Source organism: Triticum urartu, chromosome 3, assembly GCF_003073215.2.
Source record: "Triticum urartu cultivar G1812 chromosome 3, Tu2.1, whole genome shotgun sequence".
NCBI lineage: Eukaryota > Viridiplantae > Streptophyta > Magnoliopsida > Poales > Poaceae > Triticum > Triticum urartu.
In genome coordinates, this window is record NC_053024.1 from 647,913,479 (window position 1) to 647,935,700 (window position 22,222).

At 48.5% G+C, this 22,222-nt stretch overlaps 2 protein-coding genes, 1 long non-coding RNA gene and 1 other non-coding gene across 4 annotated transcripts; 2 read left to right on the forward strand and 2 right to left on the reverse strand.

The window, feature by feature from the left end:
* Nucleotides 1-140: 140 nt before the first annotated feature.
* On the reverse strand, nt 141-213 carry TRNAR-UCU. The gene has a single exon. It is a non-coding gene; the product is annotated as a tRNA-Arg (tRNA).
* A 2,609-nt stretch (nt 214-2,822) lies between these two features.
* LOC125548979 lies at nt 2,823-4,475 on the forward strand. The gene is made up of 2 exons (XR_007301212.1): nt 2,823-3,553; nt 4,079-4,475. It is a non-coding gene; the product is annotated as an uncharacterized LOC125548979 (long non-coding RNA).
* Nucleotides 4,476-15,489: 11,014 nt separating this feature from the next.
* LOC125548980 (increased DNA methylation 1-like) lies at nt 15,490-18,627 on the forward strand. The gene is made up of 6 exons (XM_048712483.1): nt 15,490-16,686; nt 16,774-16,844; nt 16,973-17,205; nt 17,320-17,406; nt 17,770-17,869; nt 17,968-18,627. Exons 1-6 carry the CDS (start codon nt 15,510-15,512, stop codon nt 18,307-18,309), a joined length of 2,010 nt encoding a protein of 669 aa, XP_048568440.1. The 5' UTR covers nt 15,490-15,509; the 3' UTR covers nt 18,310-18,627.
* Nucleotides 18,628-19,975: 1,348 nt separating this feature from the next.
* LOC125545675 lies at nt 19,976-20,519 on the reverse strand. Its single transcript, XM_048709697.1, has one exon. The coding sequence runs from the start codon at nt 20,449-20,451 to the stop codon at nt 20,173-20,175; it is 279 nt and encodes a 92-aa protein (XP_048565654.1). The 5' UTR covers nt 20,452-20,519; the 3' UTR covers nt 19,976-20,172.
* Nucleotides 20,520-22,222: the final 1,703 nt, after the last annotated feature.

Below are 22,222 nucleotides of genomic sequence, written 5' to 3' on the forward strand. Positions count from 1 at the left end.
CGCTGTAGAACAACCAATGGAATAAGTTCACTTCGAATTTAAGAGAGAAAATACTCACAAGAGAGTGAGTTCAGAAAAAGTATACATACAGAGAGAAATGGAAAATAGAAGCAAAAAGAACAAATATAAAAAAAATTACACACGCCCAGTGGGACTCGAACCCACAATCGCCTGATTAGAAGTCAGACGCCTTATCCATTAGGCCATGGGCGCTTTTTGATTAAATCGCACCCAAAATCTATTAGTACTTATCTTTCTTTTTGGGGGTAAAAGATTTTTTTTTTTTGCGAGAAGGGGTAAAAGATAATTAAGGAAAGAGCATGCGTGATGCGTCTCCGAGCTGCTTTAGGGATTGCATAGGAAGATTCACACGTTGCAAGCCAACATTTCTTTTTGCGAGTAGCAAGCCAACATAATTTCATTTCAGGTCACCAATCTTCGCCGGAGGAGAACAAAACGTCTACGGTCTCTGGGTGGGTGCAGCCTATGATTATCCTAGATGATAAATGTCACACGTATGACACGAAGCATTCTGTCCCTGACAGTTTTTACAATAAAAAATAATATGTTGCCATCTAAAAAAACACGGGAATTTGCCATCTAAAAGTAAGTTGTCATCTTCGTGTAACTAAACTTGCCATAAAAAACCTTTCGGAGTTGACATGTGTTCGTGTCACATGTGTGGCACTTATCAGGGTTCATGATCAATTTTTTTGATGAATGCAACATTGTTACCTTAATCCATTCTCTTTTTTTTTGCGAGAAACTTCCAATCTATTCATTTTCAATCATGGCAGTACAAAGAACAACAGAGGTAATAAAAATTACAACCATGTCCGTGGACCACCTAGCGACGACTACAAGCACTGTAGCGAGCTGAAGACGCGCCGCCGTTATCGCCCCTCCCTCACCGGAACCGGGCAAACCTTGCGGTGGTAAACAGTCGGAAAGTCATCGTGCTAAGGTCCCATATGACCAACACACGAGATCAGCAACCATCATCGATGAAGAAAGTCGTAGATCAGAAGGATCAAACATGTAAACACCCAAACGAAAACGAACAAAGACCGGATTCAAACAAATCCACCAAAGACAAGCACGGATCGAATCCCACGAGATCCGACGAAGACATGCCTCCACAAGTTGTCTCCAAGATTCTTGACAATCTTCACAAACCCTCTAATTCTTGACAGCGAGTTTGTGAAGATTGTCATGATTTTGCCTAGCTCATCTCCAAGATGGTCGTGAGGGACGGTAACACTAGTTGTTTTCACCACTTTGTTGCTCATGTGGTATTACTGGCAAAGAGTGTTGACAATAAGGTTATATGTCAATTTCCAGAGAGAGGCGACATTACTTGAACCCCTTACATAATAAAATAAAATAAAAAGGAATGTGGTGTAATCTGCAATGGATTCGTGAAATACTCGACAACCAAAGCCTATTATGGAACAGATACTGTTGAGTATTGTTGCGTGAGTGCAAAATCCAAAGGCAAAATGCATGTGAGGATTCCTTGCTAAAGTGCCTTTATTTTATAAAGTTTGGTAAATATTTCACGCCGGGTGACCGGCTAGAACCTGCGCCGGTGTCTCTGCACGTCGCCCTCGTGCACGTGGCAACGTCCTCTCATGCGGGCCCAACCTTATCCCTTCTGGCACCGCCTGCCCCTTCCTTTTCTTATCTCTTCACCAAAATGGCGTCAACCTCTCGTTCTACTTTGCCTCATTTCTTTGTATCTGATTACTCAAAAAAAAGAGAATCTTTGTATCTATTCCCCATCATGCCCAACCTTTGTATCACCTCCCCCCCCTTGGTGGTCATGGTTGCTGCCACTGAAGACACGTGATCCGCGACGGGTCACGCGCCCTCCCTTCTTTCTGCCATGCAGTGGTTGTGGCTGCCGCCGACCTTCTCCCTTCCGCCCTGCGGTGCTGTGACCCGCCATGGTCGGTACCCACCCCCCTTCTTTCTGCCCTACTGCCACCCCCTCCTCTCTTCTCCTCATCTTATGACCAAAAGGTTGCGACCATCGATTGCCGGTGTTGCAACCATGGATGTGAGAGCTCCAACTGGTGTCTAGGGGAGCCACGACCATGTAAGACGAGCGTGGTGATTGCGGGGGGCTAGGACGGCAGCCTTGGTCCAAGCGACACCGGGCATTGCTACAACTAACATCGTGTGTTGCTACCACGGGTGTCACGCCTTGCTACAGTCGACGTAGTATTTTTTGCTACATTTTGCTACAACCGGCTTCACGTTTTGCTACAATCGGCTTCATGTTTTGTACAATCAAGATCACATGTTTACTACAACCGGCACCGCACCAACCCCCGGGGGAGGTTGCGGACCGGTGCCCAACTAACACTACAATAACGGACCAACACCCACCAAAGATGCAAGGCGGGCAGCACGGGAGGATGCAACCGTCCGGCGAGGTTGCTACGCCCGTGCCGGTGACGCTATGACGGCCACACGATGCTGGACAATGGCGACCTCGTGCTGCAACGGATGCGGCCAGGGTTGTGACGATGGCCACATGATGCTGGGACGGCAACAACCCCATGCTGCAACAGACGCGGCCAGTGTTGTGACGACGACGACCTCGCGGCGCCGCCGACGACCTGTTGTGGTGGGTTCATGCGACCAACCGAGGGTGACCCCCAGGCAGCCGGCGAGCGAGGGTGGTGCAGGTGGCCGAGAACAAGCGGGGGCGCTGCTCTCTCTTCCCTTCCTTTTCCTCTTCTTTTTTATTCAAGCATGTTGTAAGGTGGATCAAGGAATTGTACGATTAGGAAAAACACAGATCGTGTGGCGGGGGAGGGGGACTGATCTAGGCTGGCGTACGGTCGACCGGTGCCTAGCACCGGCCATAATGTTTTGCAACTCAGAGTTGGAGATGTGTTATGCTCAAGTCGTAGGGCTATTCCATACTAGTACAGCAGTTGTTGATTCACCGTAGACAGCTGTGAATTAAGTCAATGACACACAATAGTTTATTTGGAATCATAACACCCCACCATTTTAGCCAGCCGCCGTGAGACGACACTAGTATAGCACGTAAAAAAAAGTTCTGCCGCTCCGCCTACGAGAAATGGCGCTCGTCGCCGCCCAGATCGACCACCTCCGCGCCCTCGTCGCGGCACCTCGCCCGCGTCCGCACCTACCAGCTGACCTGCCTCCCTCCGCCTCGTTGTCCGGCTCCCCGACAGCGACGAGGACGACGATTACTGTCCGGCGCTCCGCTGCTACAACGAGGAGTACCACTACGAGGACGGGCAGGAGGGGAGCGAGGAGGATGCCGTGGCGTGGGTCTGGAACGCCGGATCTGCCTCCTCGAGAACGGACGAGATAGGGATGTAGGTGAATCGTCCATGGAGGAAGAGAATGCTCCCCACCTGTATGCAGATGGGGCATTATCGCTGGACTTGGCCGGACAGGAAACAAGCTGATTTTGTGCTGACAAGGCGTCACATGAGGAGACTGGAAAAAATGCAGACGAGGCCTTGCTGCCGGACTCGCCAAGACTTCCTCCAAGTTCGTGGTGTTTAAGGTATGGCGATCTTTGTGTCACTAGTCGGTCGTTACCTTTAGAAATTGTTACCGAGTCGTCGATATTGCTTACTGTGCTTTGCTTTAGTCTGATTCTGATAGGTTCAAGCATTAGAAAGTTTATGAAACAAAAGCATTGGTGGATCGTTAGATTTTTGATATGGAGCATATGTGCAGATTCGCTGATCTTGCAAGATCCAAATACACAAATACAATCTGTCATCTCTTGGATAGGTTTTGCCATAGAAGTTTGGTATGATTGTCGTTGAATGTTGCCACGGAATTTGTTTCTGTTAATGCTCTGACCTAGCCTTGGTTGGAGCTGATTTTGGTGCATGCATGGAGATGAGTTCTGGTACATTTTTGCTACCAGTTTACTTAAAATAGCTAGGATTTCCATCGAACAGTATGTGTGTGATGGATCTTTTCAACTTTGTTTGCTATTCAATTAGGTGCAGATTTTGTGAGATAATCTCGTCCTAACATGTCTCTGATTTTGGTTTTGTTTTTTTCCTGTGGGTTTCAGGAAAGGAGGGCAGGTTCGTAGGGGGTTAACAAGCAAGGTGATGCTATTGTGTCTATTATGTGTAGTTTGTTTCAGAGAAGTCACGCTGATTTCTCTCGATATTTGTCTATTTGCAGAGAAGTTGGTCAAAGGCAGGCTTTAGTTAAGACTGATTTAGAACCGGATGAACAATGCTAACATTGCATAGTTGTATGCCATCTAGGGCTGTCTCAATTTCATATCACCCGGAGTTGTCTAATGTCTCGGAATATGCTGATCTCCGGAGGTAATAAATTTTACATTACTTAGCATACTTAGATGAAAAGTTAAATCATGCATGTGTTCGGAAACCAAGTTCAAAATCATGATGTGTTATCGGTTCCTTTAATTTCTAAGTTGTGAGCTCTTTTTTGGGAAATACTTGGGTTTGCTTGATTTTCGTCTTCCTTATGCCTTTGGTCATCATAGTAATATATATTTTGTCTCAATTCATGGACATTCAACTATGATATCAAATAATTCTTCACTTATTGGTCGATGCATTTGTTAAATTGTGTTGACTCATTTTGCTCATAGCAATGCACGGGCATTGTCCTAGGGCGTGTTTGTTTGCCCGCATTAGGCCCAACCGGGCCCGCGCGAGAAGAAAATTGTCTGTTTGGTTACATGTGTTCATTGTTTGGCCTGTTTGGCCCGCATCGCACGATGTTTAAAGCACCACCAGCCAGGCTCGCTAGGAACCTCAGAATTGGCAGTTTTTCCATGGCCAGGCCCGCGGGATGCACGTGGTCGGCGGCGGGTGCACGCGAGGAGCCATGCTAGAAACTTCGCGTTGTTTCCCTAATCGTCGACAATAATTATCCTCACCACTCTCTCTCCCCTCTCTCCATTCTCCCGCTGTCACACCAGGGGCGGCGTTCAGCGGATTGGAGAACAACAAGGCAACCACCGGCATCAGAAACATCACCCCTAGCACTTCGGAAGTGGCGGTAAGCCCTATTTTCATCTCCTCCCATACCAATTCGTATTCGATCCGCGTTCAGATTCGGTCCGTGTAATGCATCCGCGTTCAGATTCGGTCCACGTAATCCATCCGTGTTCTAGGGGAATGGGGAATCGGGGTAAATAGCCATAGGATTGTTCAGAACTTCTTCATGAGTACTAAGTAGCGATGGATTTTAGGGTTCTGATCCGGATTGAGTACAAGGGGAATGGGGATTCGGGGTTAATCTTACACGGTAGCTTTAAATCCTAGCCGCGACGACCCTGGAGGCGCTTGGAGCGGCGGTGCCCCTCGGTCTTGTAGTTGTCCTCTAGCTCGACCGTAGCATGCACTGTCTCGTCATCCTCACTGCCGTCCAGATCTATTCGCATACTATGGTGGGCTAGCTCCGGCGCCCTGACCACCATCGCCACCGCTTCCTCCTCCGGCTCCAAAGTGATGACCTCCGACGCCACCAACGTCCTATTCCAGAACGCTATGGCACGCTGGTCTTGAGGAGCTCTGTACTCCTTGTACTTGGCCCATCTTGCGCTCCGTGCAACATCTCGGAGTCGGCGTGATTCATGGCCTAGCGCAGGATGTCGACTGACATAGCGCCCTTCACTGGGTCAGGAATCAACGTCTTCAACTCCTCCCTCATCGATGTTGGTGAAGTTTGAGCACACTTCAATGGTGTTCTCGAACTTGGTGTGGTCACCGAGCGAGCACCCGAGGAAGAATGCCCTCCATCTAATGCCCCAGGGGAAGGGGTTGGAGTTCATGGCGATGGAGAGGTGGTAGAGGAGTAAGAGACATAGAGGGTTAATTGAGTGCGGTGGTGGGTAAATATAGGGGCTTGGGCGATAGGATTTAATACCGAACAACCTTTGAACTTTGTGTTGTTCATAATGCAGATCGAGACGGAGAACAAGGGCAAGGAGGTGGTGTCGGCAATGGAGAAGGGCGAGGAGGTGGTGTCGGCAATGGAGAAGGGCGAGGAGGTGGTGCCGCCCTTGGACGAGGTGCCGCTCACGGACGAGGATGTGGTGGTGGAGGAGCCCCACAATGGCAAGTGCCAGAACTATGGGCACTACCATGAGGTTGGGCCAACTCACTTCTGCAAGATGATCCTTGCCCCGAAGATGGAGTGCCTGCCTATGCCCCTGGACTTCACAAAGCACTTCCCCGCCGTGCGGACGGAGTTCAAGCTGAAGACAAACACCGACTGCGGACGGAGGGTCACTGTCCGGCTGATGAACGACCGAGTCACCCTCGATCGGGGTTGGGCCCCCTTCGCCGTCGTCCACCAGATCAAGATCCGGTTCATGGTGACCTTCAAGTTGCTGGTTCCCGACACCCCGAAGCTGACCGTCTTCAACGACGACGTCATTGAAGTGGTGACCAAGTGCGGGAGGCACGACAACGCCTTCGCCGTGAACGTCTGGGAGACCTCTTTGTTGCACATGCTAGTTTGGTTAGGACTATGTCGTACTGGTTCGGTTAAAAACTGCTTAGTCTAAGTGTCATGCTATGTTGAGAACTGCTTGATTTGGTTTAAACTTATGTTTATATGATATCTATTTGTGTGTCTTTGGTTTGTTCTGCCTGCCTAGTGTGCTGGTAACCTCACCACCTCCATGAGGAGGTTACCCATGGGGCTTGTTTCGTTTAGTGATTAGTCCCACATCGCCTGGCTACGCAAAATGGGGTCGGGCGCTTGGCTATTTAATAGGACGTGGTGCCATTCATGGAAGGGCATCCAAATCCTTGGTGAGCCCAACGCAGGCTACCCTTTCGGTATAAACTGAAAACTGAATCGAAAAAGGAAATATAAAAACACCAAAATTTACTAACCGAAGTTTGCTTTATACCAAATGCCCAGGCTGAGTCGTGGGAGGTGCCCAACAAGAACGCACGGGACCGTCGAGCTAGAGCCATGAGGGAGGAGAAAGGGGATCGACTGCCCAAGCATTGCCACTCACACGTGACCCCTGGTAAGCCCCAAGACCCTTTTTCTTACATATGTGTTTAATGTCAGATGGTGGGGAGGGTTCTGGTACGGCTCGAGTGGCGGGGTGGCTAGAGAATTCATCGTCATGCTAGTAGTAGTGGATATTAGGATAGATCTCACAGTTGGTTTTAAGTCGTCCCTAAGGCGTCGCCTAGGGGGGCGTCGACCTTGCCTTATACACATGCTTAAGGCATCTGCCTTAGGTCATAGGGCGTCCAAGTCGTCCACCTAGGCAAATCTGGATGCCTCGGGTAGGGGCAAGGGCTTTAGGCGGGAAACAGAGTCTTGGGCGGGAACTAGAGGCTCTCGCGTGCCAACAGTTACGAGCAGGGGAATCAGAGAGATCGAACCAGTTTTCCCCCACCTGAACCTTTGGTGGCGGCTGGAGCTGCAAATCGAATCTGCCCCACCTCGACAGCTTCTCCTCTCAGGCGGATCCCCCTCCTCTTCAGTAGATCCTCCTCCCCCTCCTCTCTTGTAGCTTCTCCCCTCCTCTCTGGCAGATCCTCCTCAGCTCCTCTTCTCCAGGTCAGCATTGGTTTTACCTCACCCCTACCAAATTCTACTCTATTTAGCTGCTTAGAACCCTCTAAGGCGTCGCTTGCCTTATGCCTTAGCGCATAGGCGGTGAGGCACCCCCAGCGCCTTGCCTCGCCTTAACGCCTTAAAACATTGGATTTCACGCGTTACGACGTGATCTTGTTAGATGATGCGATCTCATGCGAGTAGAGGGTGTGGATCTTCGATGCCATGATGTGATTTTTCCCCTTTTTTGTCAGTTATTTCCATTTTTTTCTTAACCAATTTAGGAACAAAATTATAGTCGACTCAAAATATGGGAAAAACTAAGGAGGCATCTAACAAGCGGTCCATGGCGCACGCCTAGAAAAGGAAACTTGTCCCCCGCGTGGTCCCCATGAGATAAAAATGGAAATTTGCTACCAACTACACCACCTGGTCCTCCCACACGTGTTAGCCCCGCCTAGCTCCCTGCAGTAAATGTGTTTTTTTGTTGTGCCTGTAATTCACATTGTTTCTGTCTTTGGAATCAATCCATGGGCTCTTTGAAACTAGGCCCCATTTGTATATGTTTCGACCAACATTTCTCCAAACCAATTTTGGTGTTACGGAGCCAAATTTAGTAATGAAGGATGCAACTTTTTGAAACCAACTTTGGTGCTACGAGAGCCAACTCTACATGTTGTAACTTTAGTGCTACATGAACCAACTTCCTGTGAGGTTGCAACTTAGCAACCATGGTGACCAGCTTCCTGTGATGTGGAACTCCGTATGTTGCCCTGGCAACTGTCTAACAGTTGATGTGCAATTTCCCCCTGTTCCCCTAGATGTGTAGTTTTCACTGCTCGCACCTAGCCCAAACTACCCCTACTAGTGAGAAGTGCGACTTTGTTCATTGTCCTCAGCCAACTGTGCATCACTCAGTGTGCAACTTTTCCCTCTAGCCGTGGATGTGCAGTTTTCATCTGGCACTCTGCCTCAACTACCCTACCAGTGAGATGTACAACTTCGTCTGCTACCCTTGTTAATTGCTTAGCAGTCGATATGCAACTTCCCTCCTACCCGTGGTTGTATAGTTTTCACTGTTGGCACCCCTCCCCAGCTACCCTGCCAGTGAGATGCCCAACTTCATTTGTTGCCTCGACCAAATTCCTAGCATTCGATATGCAAATTCAACTACCGCCCCGGTCGACTAGCAGGCTAGGGAAGGAGATGGGTGCTGATTTGAGACTCATCCCGAGAGTTGGGATAGGGATAAGATGTTGGATGGCCAGAAGGAGCATATCCAGGCAAGTAACATGCACGTATCCTTGTACTGGACGGGCAACTTGAGCATGTTCCCATCCAGCAGGCCCCCGTCAAACCCTAGCTTCGTCAGCGTCAGTGGACCACAAGATCAAGCCATCATGGGCTGACCTGAGCACCAATCTCCCGTGGAACGCCTATCCCCAAATCAGTCGGCATCATTGTCGCTGCTGCTACCACGACCGTCTTCTCAGGACACCACCACAACCATGTAGACATGGGACGCCATGGCCTTCAACCCACATCAGGATGCTGCTTCGCTCTCGAATCTGAATCTTCCTTTGCAGCGGAATCCAACATCCATAGACATAAGAATAGGGTAGTGATCAGAGGAAACCGAGGAGAGGGCTGAGAGGAGGTTGTCACGGTACATCTCATCCCAGTGGATAGAGCCTGACTAGTGATTGGCCAAATCCCTGCAAAGGTGGAGCCAATCTAAAGTGGGTAATATTCTTGCGTAGCTCCTGTGCAGGAAGGAACTAGCCCTTTTGTTCAATCAGGCATATGACAACCCCCCCTCCCTGCAGCGGAAGACTGGCTACGTTTTGAGATGAAGAGGAAAGCCCTGAACCTCGCATCGCCGGAGCACAGGATTGCTGGCAGAGATCTCGCATTCACTGGTTGCAGGAACGTGGCCAATTCCCATTTTTGCCACATCTAGGTTAGTAAATGGAGGAATATTCTCACACCTTCAGCACCGCAGCGATGCTGCTTCCTCAATAAGATACGGAGGCTTTGGCCAAGTCTTACTATGAGGAGATTTTGGCACCCGCGTCTCCCGCCCACACGTTGTTGATCCCTGTACCGCCCCCTTCCCACGGCATTGACCGAACTCGACCTTCCCTTCTTCGTTCTGGAAATCTAGAATATGCCATTAAGGACCTCCGGCAGACAGGGCACCGGGCCCTAACGCATTCTCGACACCATTCTACCAAAAGTTTTGGCAGATCATCAAATCTGGTGTTATCACCGCTATTGACCTGTGATTTTACCTTGTTGGCTCCACCTGCTCAACCAGGCCTCCCTGGTCCTCCTCCCCAAGTGAGATGCGGCTATGAATTTGGGCGACTTTCAACCGATTAGCCTCGTTCATAGCTTCCCAAGCTATGTTGACCGAACTCGACCTTCCCTTCTTTGTTCTGGAAGTCTGGAATATGCCATTAAGGACCTCCGACGGACAGGGCATCGGGCTCTAACGCATTCTCGACACCATTCTACCAAAAGTTTTGGCAGATCATCAAATCTGATGTTATCGCTGCTATTGACCTGTGATTTTGCCTTGTTGGCAATTCCCTCCACCTGCTCAACCGGGCCTCCCTGGTCCTCCTCCCCAAGTGAGATGCAGCTATGGATTTGGGCGACTTTCAACTGATTAGCCTCGTTCATAGCTTCCCAAGCTCCTCGCCAAAGTCTTATCAAATCGGTTTGCACCTTGTTTGGCTGAGCTCATCTACGCCAATTAAATCGCCTTCGTCGAAGGCAGGGTGATCCTAGATAATTTCTTCTTAGTTCAACAATCCGTGAAGCTCCTCCACCTGAAGAAAATACCATCGATCTTGCTTAAACTTGATAGTTTGAAAGCATTCGACTCGGTGGCTTGGCCTTTCTTCTTGGAGGTGCTTCGTCATAGGGGTTTTGGCTACAAGTGTATTTCCATAATTGCGACCCTTCTCCGCACCTCCTCCTCATAGGTTCTGATCAATGGTAGCCCTTTCAGCCCTATTGTGCATGATCGCAGCCTGCGGCAAGGTGACCCCATATCTCCCCTATGCTTTTCGTTATTGTTATTGGTATGCTCGATGCTCTCCTCCGGAAGTTCAATCGGGAGGGGATCTTCCTACCCCTCTTCCATTGGGGCATTAAGCATTGTGCTTCCTATTTGCAGACGATGTGGCACTCTTCCTATGACTAATATACGCATGATCTGGTCGGTGCCCGCTTCCTCCTTGAGATCTTCAAAAATGCTTCAGCTTTGAAGGTTAATCTTTCTAAGAGCGCGTTGGTTCCCATTCGCTGCCAAGGAATAGACATACAATGCCTCTCCGCGAAATTCCCTTGCCTAGTTTCCTCCTTCCAGATTAAGTATCTGGGCCTCTCGCTGTCCCACTCATGGCTCCACAAGGCTGACCTCTTACCCCTTGTGGAATTATTTTCCAACAAGCTCCCGGCCTAGAAGACGGTCATGATCCCCACTACCAGGCGCATCTTCCTCATGAACTTGGATCTCACTGTGCTGGGAATTTACCACATGCTTGCTCTTGATGTTCCACCATGGGTCCTCAAGGCGGCGGACAAAATCCTTCACGGATTTTTATGGGCAAACTCGTATTGCACCAAGGGAGGGCAATGTTTGGTCCCTTGGAAGAACGTGTGCACCCCTTTGCACCTTGGGGACTAGGTATGCACAATCCGAAGAACATCAACGGTGCGCTTCACACTAAGTGGCTTCGGATGGCAAAAACCTCCAATCACATCCCCTGGTCTGTTGTTGACCTCTCTGTCTCAGATGAAGACACGGCCACCTTCAGGGCCTTGTCTTCTCTTGTGGTTATGGATGGGACCTATTCATTCTTTTTGCATGACAATTGGATTGATGGATCGAGCATACCTATGCTGGCGCCGGACCTAGTGGTCGTTGTCCGCCCCCACGCTCTTGCTTGCCACACGATCAATGATGGCATGGCAAACACATCTTGGGTAAGTGACCTCTATGGCCAACTATCTGTGGCGACGATCGTACAATTCCTTGAATTATGGTTGAAGATCTCCGGTACGCCCCGTCTACCGGCCCGAACTTGTGGTCTTGGAAGTGGACAGCTTCTGCTGAGCACTCCACTAAGCCTTCCTACATTGTGACGTTCGCTGGCCGCATTGAGTGGGGCTGTGGTGAGCTCATCTGGAAGCCTGGGTCTCATATGAAGTTAAAGTTCTTCGCGTGGCTGGCCCTTTGGGAACGGTGTTGTACCTCGGATCGCTTGGCAAGATGGAGCCTCTCCCATCAGGCATTTCCCCCCTTTGCAGGCAATAAGATGAGTCAATCAAGCACCTCCTGCTATGTTGTGTCTCTGCGCGGGAGGCCTGGTACGACACTCTCCAGTTGATTGGCATTGCTCACCTCGCACCCACAACTGACGACTCAATCCTCGAGTGGTGGTCTTACTGCCAAACTGCCATTCCCCCAAAGATGAGCAAATGCGTCAATCCGGTGATCCTTTGCTCCCTAGGATGCATTTAGCCCGAGCAGAACCGGTGAGTTTTCAAGAACCGTTCGTTAGGCCCTATGGCTGTGATAGAGAAGATCCCCGAACATTTTCGCAATTGGCGGAAGGTGGGTAACGGTAGTCTAAAGCAAGTAGTCCCGTTGCGTGTCGACGCGGATGGCCTGAGCTGCCTCTTCCCCACACCCCCTTGTACGGTAGCACTTGTAATCGTCACTGCTTTCCTATCATAATATGTAGGCACGCAGATCTCCTGCGTGTTCTGGAAAAAATGATGGGCAGTTGGAACCAAGCCAAGGCTAGCCATAGGCCTTCATTACACGTATCAAGTTCTGCGTCTAGCGGGGAGAAATAGTTGTAGAGCCAGCAGCAAGCCGCCCTGCTCTCCACGAAAGAGCTATCTACGTCGAGCTGCACCCATCCTGGTTGTGAGCCACACCACCTTGGCCTCTCAACATGAGTACAAGCAGGCTACCTATTTTAAGCTTAGTGACCTGCTTCCCTTTATTCAAGTCTGCATGTGGGTGTTCATTAATAAGCAGGATGGACTCCATGTTGCTACACAAAAAAGTGCAACCGCATGCAAAGGCATTGGCTTATTCTGTGTGATTTTCATTTCGCACAAACCAAAATTTCCGCAAGAGCATGAGCAACATTAAGGCGTTGTTCAATGCACAATGGCCGAAGAAGGTGCATAATCCATTCATGTCCATTAACACGCATCAGTTCATCTGCTGGTAAGTCCCAGTACTAGCTCATCATGTGCCATAGTTCACGCATATGCAGACACCGATATAGGGCATGCAGGGCGTCCTTTTCCTCCACACCACACACCGGTAGGTGCCATGATTATCCGGATGCAACCGATATTTTGCTCTGTTGGGTGGCGAGTGCCTCGGTGGCCAGCTTCCAGGCGAAGAACTGCACTTTCGGAGGAGCCAAACTGTGCCAGTCATAGCCCAGCCTTGTAGGTGGTTCTCAGGCCTGGAGCTCGACGCTCCTACCCGCTGCTCATCCAGACATGCAGCAAATCCTAGCCGATAGGAGCTTCGTACAGAGAATGTGCCATGTTTGTCAGCTTACCAGACAATGAAATCCTGCTCAGCCCACTGGGAAGTTTTTGTCCGGAGGGTCATATGTGCATCGGATGTGACAAAAATATGTGCATCGGAATAGACTAATAGGCAGGAAGTCTTTCATCACCTCTTCTTGGTCGATCTTCAGAATGAGACGATAGACGTTATTTTAGCATTTGTAGGCATTATCCCAATGAGAAAAAATTCCTTCACCACTACTATAAACTCGCTCGCCTCAAAATACCCAATTACGCTGATAAGATCGGGCCAGAAACCCCTTTGGACCAGGCGTTTTCAAGGGGCCGTTTTGGAACAACGCATCAGCGATCTCCTCGTTCGAGAATTTCTTGCGTAGATCATCATTCATAGCCACAATAAACTTTGGCTGGAGCACCTGTAAAACAGCTGCAGGATTGAGATAATGGTCATTGGTGAAGATCTCCTTGAAGTATGACGTTGTTGTACACTCCATTTCAGAAGGCACCAACTTCCACAGGCCATCAACATCTCTAAGCTTCTTAATTTTATTTTTGCGCGCCCTTCAAACAACTTTTTTTTTGTGTGAAACCCTCCAAACAGCTTTACGCTGGAAAATTTGGTGTTACGGCCCCCCTCTCGGCGAGCCAACAGATCTGTGACCTTTGCATCCATAACATTTCTTCCCGGTAGAGCGTCTCATTCATGATGTTTGTGAGACATCTTGCGAGGGTCGCCATTATATTGATGTAGTAGTGCAAAGCTCTTTCCGGAGTTTACCCAGCTCCCGCAACACGTTTCGGAATTTTATCCAACTCCAGCCCTGAAGAACTCCCATGCACTCGTAAATCTCGCCAAGGTTGTGCTTAGGATTGGCATTAGCCCACGCGGACAAAATATTTTCAGGGAGGTCGCCTGCCCGCTCTGAGAAGAATTAGTACTGTTTGTGCTTCTGTTGTCACTGGTTCCATTCTTCGTGTCCAATTTTACTAGAGGGTGGCGTGCCCAATTCACATCAGCCACAGCACGATCTAGTCTTACTCGATCATCTTGCTGTCCAATGCGCTTATTATCATAAGTACAAGGGGCGCCTGAGAAACTAAGATCTGTCAATCTGCAGACATGCAACACGTCCATGAAAGCTACCATCTGGTTCTCAGCTAGCTGTATAAGGGGAAAGTGCTCCTACTGCCACAAAGTTCGTTAAAGTCGCCCACAAGCATCCAAGGCAGATCGGAAACCGGTTTTAAGGACTGAATGGTAGACCACATAAGATGTCTATTTTCCACTCTTAGTTTACCATAAACACAGGCCAGGACGACTCCGAAGGCGAGGTAGTGCATTTGAATTTATGAAAATATGAAAAAAATAGTTTTGAAATGCATGGATAGTGTTACTGAAATTATGAAATAGGGATCTAACTTTTTTGTAAAATTTAGTTGATCTTTTGTGAAATATAATTTAATTAGCAAATTCATCTGTAGTTCATTTGAAATTATGAACCTAGTCAAATGCATATATAGTGTAGTTGATTTCTTTTGAAATGTATGTATATTGCATCTAAACTTATGAAAATAGGAAGAAAATAATTGTGAAATTCATGTGTAATGTATCCAAAAAATTAAATAGAAATGAAATCTAGTATAGAAAAACTACATTCTAATTCCATTTTTCTTATTGAAATTGCTTCAGTTTTGTGCAAAAAATATGTTGTGACTTTTTAAATCATTGTGTATTAGAGTCTTCTGATTTTTTTTCAAGAAAACACAAAAGTCTTGCATCTCGATGCAAAGAAGAATTTATACAGCCCTTAATAAGGGCAGCATCCAATATTACAACATGACACCTCTAATCGCTAGGCATCGCCCCTGCCAGTAGCAACATCGCTAGATCCCTCGTCCACAGGGTCGCCGCTGCCTGACTTCTGCCTTGATCGTGTCAAGGATGCGAGCTAAGATAATGTTGTGATGCTTCCAAATGCACCTTGACACCATCAAGATGGCAAAGTACGTGCCCTTCTGAGTAGAATGAATGGACATGTTTTTTGCCACCATGGGGGAGCACCTCATCTCCCACCATAAGGCCAATGGACTCAAGGACCCACAATTTACTAACTGGTTGACGTGGGAGTGGACGACATGGATTAGCATTTAGCGGTCTTCTGATTGTGCATCTTTTCTGAAATTGCATTAAAGCATGTGTGTAGACTTCAGCTGAATTTGAAATAGTGTCCAAAAACTCTATGAAATGGGTATGCAATACTTTGTGGAATGCATGGTTATGAAATTTACAGATTGTGAATTAATGTGTGAATCTTTTGTGGACTGCAGTGGCGGGGCGGGGTTCTTCTTTCCGGCCATTGTCGATGCAGAGCAATGGGAGAACGCCGCCATTGTTCTCCCCTGAGAGTGGCCGTGGGATGCCACCACCTGTTGTTTATTCCCGGAAACAGGGGGCTAGCGCCGATGGTGGGCCTTCTGCCATATTGAGAGACGGCGGCGGCAACCACCATCCCAGCAGCACTGACGGTGGCCACGGCCAACCAGTGAGCGAGAGGCTGCTTCAGATCGTTCCTGCTAACACCAGAGCTGGGAAGGGCAAGAACGTGCCACCGGCCGGTGGCACTGCCGTGCCGGCAAACGGCCGCGTACGGAAGACACGCGCGCCCAAGGGGAGCAGCACTCTAGCAGAATCCAGGAAGGTGCCCGGCAAGAAATCTGACGCCGGCGAACCGGCGGGCATGCACCATGGCACCCAAGACAACGACCAGCTGAAGACTGTCTCGGCTCCAAGCAACAGCAGGAATAGGAAGAGCACGGTCTCTGCCTCAGCCGTGTCATCGAGCCGGAGGCCTCGCAGGAATAACAGTAGCACGTCCGGCACGGCGGCGGCCGGAGCCAAGAAGCACACCATCCTGACATGGCTGATCGACTGCGGTGTGCTCAAAGAGAACGAGAAGGTCTCGTACGCGGACAGCACCAGCTTCGCCACGAAGGCCTCTGGCGCGGTGACTAGGGCCGGCATCCAGTGCACCTGCTGCGACGCCGCGATGGCGCCCCCGGCCTTCTCGTCTCACGCCGGCTCCGAGGACTCGGCACCGTGGGAGAGGCTCCTGCTAAAGTCCGGCAAGTCGTTGCTGGAGTGCGTGCGGGAGGCATGGGAGGGGGAGCACCTGAGGATCTTACACGCCAAGCAGAAGGCACAGGCTGCGGTGGAGAAGGAACGGGAGAGGAGCACACAGGAGAAGAAGCGTACTCTGCTGCTCGCCAAGCAGAGCAGGAAGGAACCAGCCCTCGCCCTCGACCTCGACGGGACCAACTATGGCGGGGACGACGACCGGAGCGACGACGCGTGCGGCGTGTGCGCAGACGGCGGACAGCTGCTGTGCTGCGACAACTGCCCGTCCACCTTCCACCCGGAGTGCCTCGCCGTGGAGGTCCCTGAGGACTCCTGGGTCTGCCACTACTGCCGCTGCTTCCTGTGCTCCGCCGACGATGACGGCCATGGCGGCCTCTCCATCTGCCACCAGTGCACCCGCAAGTGTAAGCAACTCTCTCTCGTGTCTCTGAAGAATAAGGATCTCCACTGATGAAAAGTACCTCACTGATGATGCTTCTGCATGCATGCAGATCACCACCACTGCCGCGCGCCCCTGTTGGCCGGGCACGAGAGGCCCTACTGCAGCAAAGCCTGCAACAAGGTAAAAGCACCTGATGAAACATACATATTTGCTTTCAGGAACTTTATTTCGTTGAAGTTTAGTATAATCCGTTATTTTACCATAAAACCTGCTGCCATAACACGTCCACGGTAACATTTTTTATTCAGATAGCGGTGAATCTGTCAAACATGGTGGGAGCCATGGTCAGCATCGGCGAGGAAGGCCACTCATGGTCCCTGTTAAAGTTCCAAGAGGGCTCCGTGACGTCAGACCCCGCCGCCCTGCTGGAGTGCAACGCGAAGCTGGCAGTGGCGTTGGGCGTGCTGAATGAGTGCTTCAACCCCGTGAAGGACAGGCTGACCGGCATTGACATGCTTCACCAGGCCGTCTACAGCGTCGAGTAAGTCGGCAGGGGCTCTTCTCTCTCTCTCTCTCTCTCTCTCTCTCTGAGTGTCAGGTGAATCAAGGTTCTGAACAAGACTCGATTGACTGTGTTTTGGATGTTGTGGTGCAGATCGGACTTCAAGCGGCTGAGCTATCAACGGTTTTACACCATAGTTCTGGAGAAGGACACGGAGATCATATCTGTAGCCTTGCTCAGGTATCTACATATGAGCCCATCCATCCCTTCGCCGCATTTCTTTTAGTTGATCGTTATTGATTAATTCTCCGTGCTTCTTCAGACCAAAAATGCATCCATCCCGCACTAAGTCATAAAATTCTCTAAAAATATAAAGAAAGTTTCAAAAACAAAGAAAAAAAGTGAATCAGTTTAGTAGAAAAGTACTCTATCAGATTCGAACCAACTCGAACCAACGACTTACGTCTTAGCACGAGATTACTCTACCACTAATTAAAAAGCCCTTTATCGGATTTGATGGTCTTAGTTTCATTTTTTTATTTAAATTGTATATATATACTGATGAACGCGCTTCACATACATGTGTCTTAATTTAATTTGCAGGTTCCATGGCGCCAAGCTGGCGGAGATGCCGTTCGCGTGCACACTGCCGCAGTACCATAGACAAGGGATGATGCGCCTCCTCGTCAATGCCATCGACAAGGTTGCCACAACGCACACGAAACACTACTTGTTTGTATCTATTTTCGGCACATATCATTTGTAAGTTTTGCACTGATGCATGTGCATCTCTTGAGTCAGGTGCTACAATCGGTGCAGGTGGAGAATTTGGTGATCTCGGCGGTGGATGAGGTAGTGGACACATGGAAGAAGCTTGGCTTCGAGGACGTGGAGCCACAGCTGAGAGATGAGGCCAAGAGGCTCAGCACGGTCACCATTGCCGGCACCATCCTACTCCAGAAGCCCACGGCCAAGCAGGACATGTTGCTGATAACCGAGGACGAGCGGGCGTTCCTGGAGATGAGCTGGCTGCGCTGCAGCTTTGTCGACCTCTTGACCGGGACCGCGTTCCCATGGTCGCCATATGCTGACCCCGTGGCCGTTGCCGTGAGGGGGGCGGGCGGCGGTGGTGGCGAGGCGTAGCTACACGGCGGCCTCATGCAGCGACAACCTCCACCTCCGCGTGAACAAGTGATCATGACTCCATTTTCTGAAGAATTTGTTGTGTTTCTTTATTTGACAAATTGGAGTTAGTTTACATACCGTTTGTTCTAAAAAGTCAGAAGAATGGACCGATAACTCTGAAGTTTTCACATTTGGAGTTAGTTTACATACCGTTTGTTTTAGAAAGTCGGAAGAATGGACCGATAACTCTGAAGTTTTGACATTTGGAGTTTATTTACATATCTTAGACATGGTTCGGAAATATTTCAGTTTATGTTTTTGCTATCATGGGATCTATAAGTTTTTGGATGACAAGGAATCGTATTTTTCTGTCGTTGATTGTTGCGATGGTTTTTTGTTTCTAGTGAGATTCTTGGGATGGTAGGAACCTTTGCATGTACTTGTAGTTTTTAAACAGGATTGGCTCCTGGAAAATGAAGGACGCGACTTCTTTGTTCCCCGTGGCAGCCTCAGCATCCCTTCTGGGCATCATTCTTGTACTACTTCTGTTTTGGTTGGTGTGTGATTTTCTGTTTTGGATCTAGTTCATCAAGAGAAAATCATGGTACATACTCACCCGATCGCCACCTTGGTCCACATCCGTCAACAGATGAAATTAGAGGGTTAAGGACTGGTTAAACGGAAGAATGAAGCACACGGTTCTTTCTTAATGGCAAATTTATACTAGTGAGGTCATTAGAATTTTGTTTTAGTGAGGTCATCAGACCAACAATTTATACTGGTGATCAAGTAGGTTCAGTTTGGTTTTGCATCTTCAGGCGTCAATTTGGCTTTCCAATTCCCCTGACCATGCACCTGGGAATGCCGGATCTGAAGCTGGCGTTCACAAGTCCGGCCTCTACTCTGTACTGTTGATGGTCTCCATCCCGTTAGGTCAAAGAAATCTAGGAGGTCTTGCTCCCATGTCTTTGGGTAGGAACTGCTGCTCTGTGTGTGTTGTGGTGGTAAGTTGTTTTGCTGCTTACCAAATGAGTCCAAATGAAATGCAGTTTTACTTGCTGCTTACTGAAGTGAAGAAAATAAAATGCACACTTACTTTGCTGGTAGCTGCTTTGAACTAAAACCACGACGAGTAATTTGGAACGGAGGGAGTACAAATTAAATAAATGGCGTACATCCATGATTTTCAATATGATAGAGGAACAGTTAATACATCCACAGAACAGAAAATGGCGATGATGATGCTAGAATAGTTATGAAACATGTTCAAATTAACGGTAGTACCGAAAATTCATACGCTCCTTGCGCTGGTTCAAGTCTGTGTTTCAGTACACCAAACTACTGACCGAATGAGAAGGGGGAGAAGTTTTATTACACCAGAGCAGTTCTTGATGAGAAACCAAACTAACATGATTGATTCTATTGGATAATTATTTTAATCCAGGACCCTAGTAGGCACATATTGACATCCTACCTGAAGGTCAGCAATTTTTACCTAATAAACCTCCAAACTGAGATGGTTCACCTGCTTGTGAAATTTGTAGACGTCGTAGCTGATGGCTATGGTGTGCCCTTCATTTTTCAGAATCATCATGATGCTAACGGTTATACTAGCTCGGTATCAGCCCCTTGTGATCTGTTGCCATCATTGACAGGTTCTAACTTCTAGTAACACACAAGAGACTGGAATATTTATCACGAGAAGCTTTATTCTTGTTCACGATCAGCGCTTATTTAAGCGCTGCACGCGCGCACGATCGGGGCTGATAGCCGCCAAACACGCACGCCTGCATACGCTATACGACTGTGCGCAACATCACACATACATATATATGATGCCGACATATACACACATCGTAGTGTGCTCCGTAACGTGTAAGCTTAGTCATCGGCCCTGACGACGAAGTTCTCCTTGCGCTCGTGGAACTCGCCGGTGCGGGTGTTGATGTCCTCCTCCAGCCTGCTCTCGCGCACCTCGAAGTGGCCGGAGCCACGGCCGTGGTGACCGTGGTGACCATGGCGGCGGCCGGCGGTGTCGAACTCCTGCACGAACGTCTCCTTGACGATGTGCTCCTGCACGCCGCCGCAGCCGCGGCGGGCCGGGTAGCCCACCGCCCTCACCTCCTCCGAGCAGTAGTCCACCTCCTGGAAGTGCGCCATGCCGATCTACTGATGTGCTTGGGTTTGTGTATGTTCGTGCGTTGTAGGACCCGAGTTGTGCAATGTTGTGGGATGAGGTGCGCTTTTATAGTGTGGTTCCGTGCATGAGTGGGGCAGGGAATTTCCTCGCGAAAGACACATCTGCACACTGCTTTCTGCTTTCTTCCTTCACTTTTTTCTAGCATCCTCTAAGAATTTTTGGCCAGGAGGATCGATACCTTGGCGGCTTTGGTGCCCTTTTTACGTTTCAGTAATTCAGTTGGACATTGGGAAAAAGAACTAATTAAACGGCTCACACTGATCTGCAATTTTTTGGAGTCTACTCACACTGATCTGCTGTTTGCTCGCAAAGAGAGCTATTTTAGCAGTAGCTCCGTTGCCTCTCTGATCTTGGTCATGTTGCTTCTGATCGATCTAGTAATTTTATGGATATAAATCAGATCCCATTTAAACCCACTTATATTGTCTAACAATTTAATAATTGTTTTTAAAATAAACTATCGAGCTAGCTAAAGCTAACCAAAACGGACTAGCAGGGGCCATATTTATTTGCCGTTTACATCTCTGTAGCTTGCAGAGGCAAGCATCGGTCTATCATGATCGACTGAACATTTCCCACCTCTTAGTTAGTTTAGCGTTAGTTTCTCCAACTCGTAAGAGAATTTGTTAGTCCAAATTCGGTTTTTTCGTACAAGAACGGAAAACAACCTGGTGATTAGCAACGTGAGCAGCCAACAGACACGTCTCGATGCTCATGCTTTCTAGGTCACCTTCAAGAGTGGTTGCCAGTCATGTAAGAATAAACTTATCTCTTGCAAGTGGGAATATATACTTGCGTCTCGCCCTGCACTACGTTAGGAAGGACAGAAAGATGCGCTCCGTCGAATGAAGGATCTGGTACAGAATAGTCACCAAGTTAACTGACATGCATGGTCATGATAAACCATGATACCACTGTTGAATTGCTAAGGGCATCTTCAACTGCGTCCCCAAATCGGACGCGTCTTTGGACACCGATACGAAAGCCGGCCTTCCAACACTATTCATCAAACGATCCGTCCTTCTTTTCTCTTTTTTAAAATCCGCAGCGCTCAAAATAACTATAGATAAGCTAAAAATCCATCTCTGCTACCGAGCTCATCTGCATAATTTTTTGAGTAGTGAAAATATTCAAATGCAACACTAGTTTAAATATAATATTATTACCTCTTTTCCCAAATATAAAATGTTTTTGCAATTTAAATTGAACTACAAAAACGTCTTATATTTAGAAACAGAGGGAATACAATCCAAACATTAAATAAGAAATAGTCAACCTTGAATTCAATTATGTTTTAGTTGTCCCCTTTAATCACACGCAATTGCTTAATTGGATCATTCTTAAGCTACTCATGAGTTTCACGATGCCGAATATGCCGATGCATTTGAACAAACTCCTCAAACATGACCGGATTCTGAGCTGGTAGTTGGATAGGATCACATTTTCTCAAATTCCATATCTGCACAAACTCCTTCACCCTCATTCTCCACAATCATGTTGTGCGTGATCATACAAGTTATCATCACCTCCCACAAGGTCTCTGGGTCTCATATTTTTGCACGTCCTCAAACAACTGCAGAACAAGCTTGGAGAACTCCAAATGCCCTCTACATATCCTTACTAGCTCCTTCTTGCCTTTGGGCAAAGGGAGCTCTTCTCTGACCAACAGGCTCACAGATAGATACCATCAACTAGATAGTAGCACATGTTGCAATCATGACCATTGATGGC

Coding starts and splice junctions, on each gene's coding strand:
- LOC125548980 (XM_048712483.1), top strand. CDS start 15,510: ATGCAGAGCAATGGGAGAACGCCGCCATTGTTCTCCCCTGAGAGTGGC. Junction 16,845..16,972: donor GCAGCAAAGCCTGCAACAAG/GTAAAAGCACCT, acceptor TTTTTTATTCAG/ATAGCGGTGAATCTGTCAAA. Junction 17,407..17,769: donor ATATCTGTAGCCTTGCTCAG/GTATCTACATAT, acceptor TTTAATTTGCAG/GTTCCATGGCGCCAAGCTGG.
- LOC125545675 (XM_048709697.1), bottom strand. CDS start 20,451: ATGGCGCACTTCCAGGAGGTGGACTACTGCTCGGAGGAGGTGAGGGCG.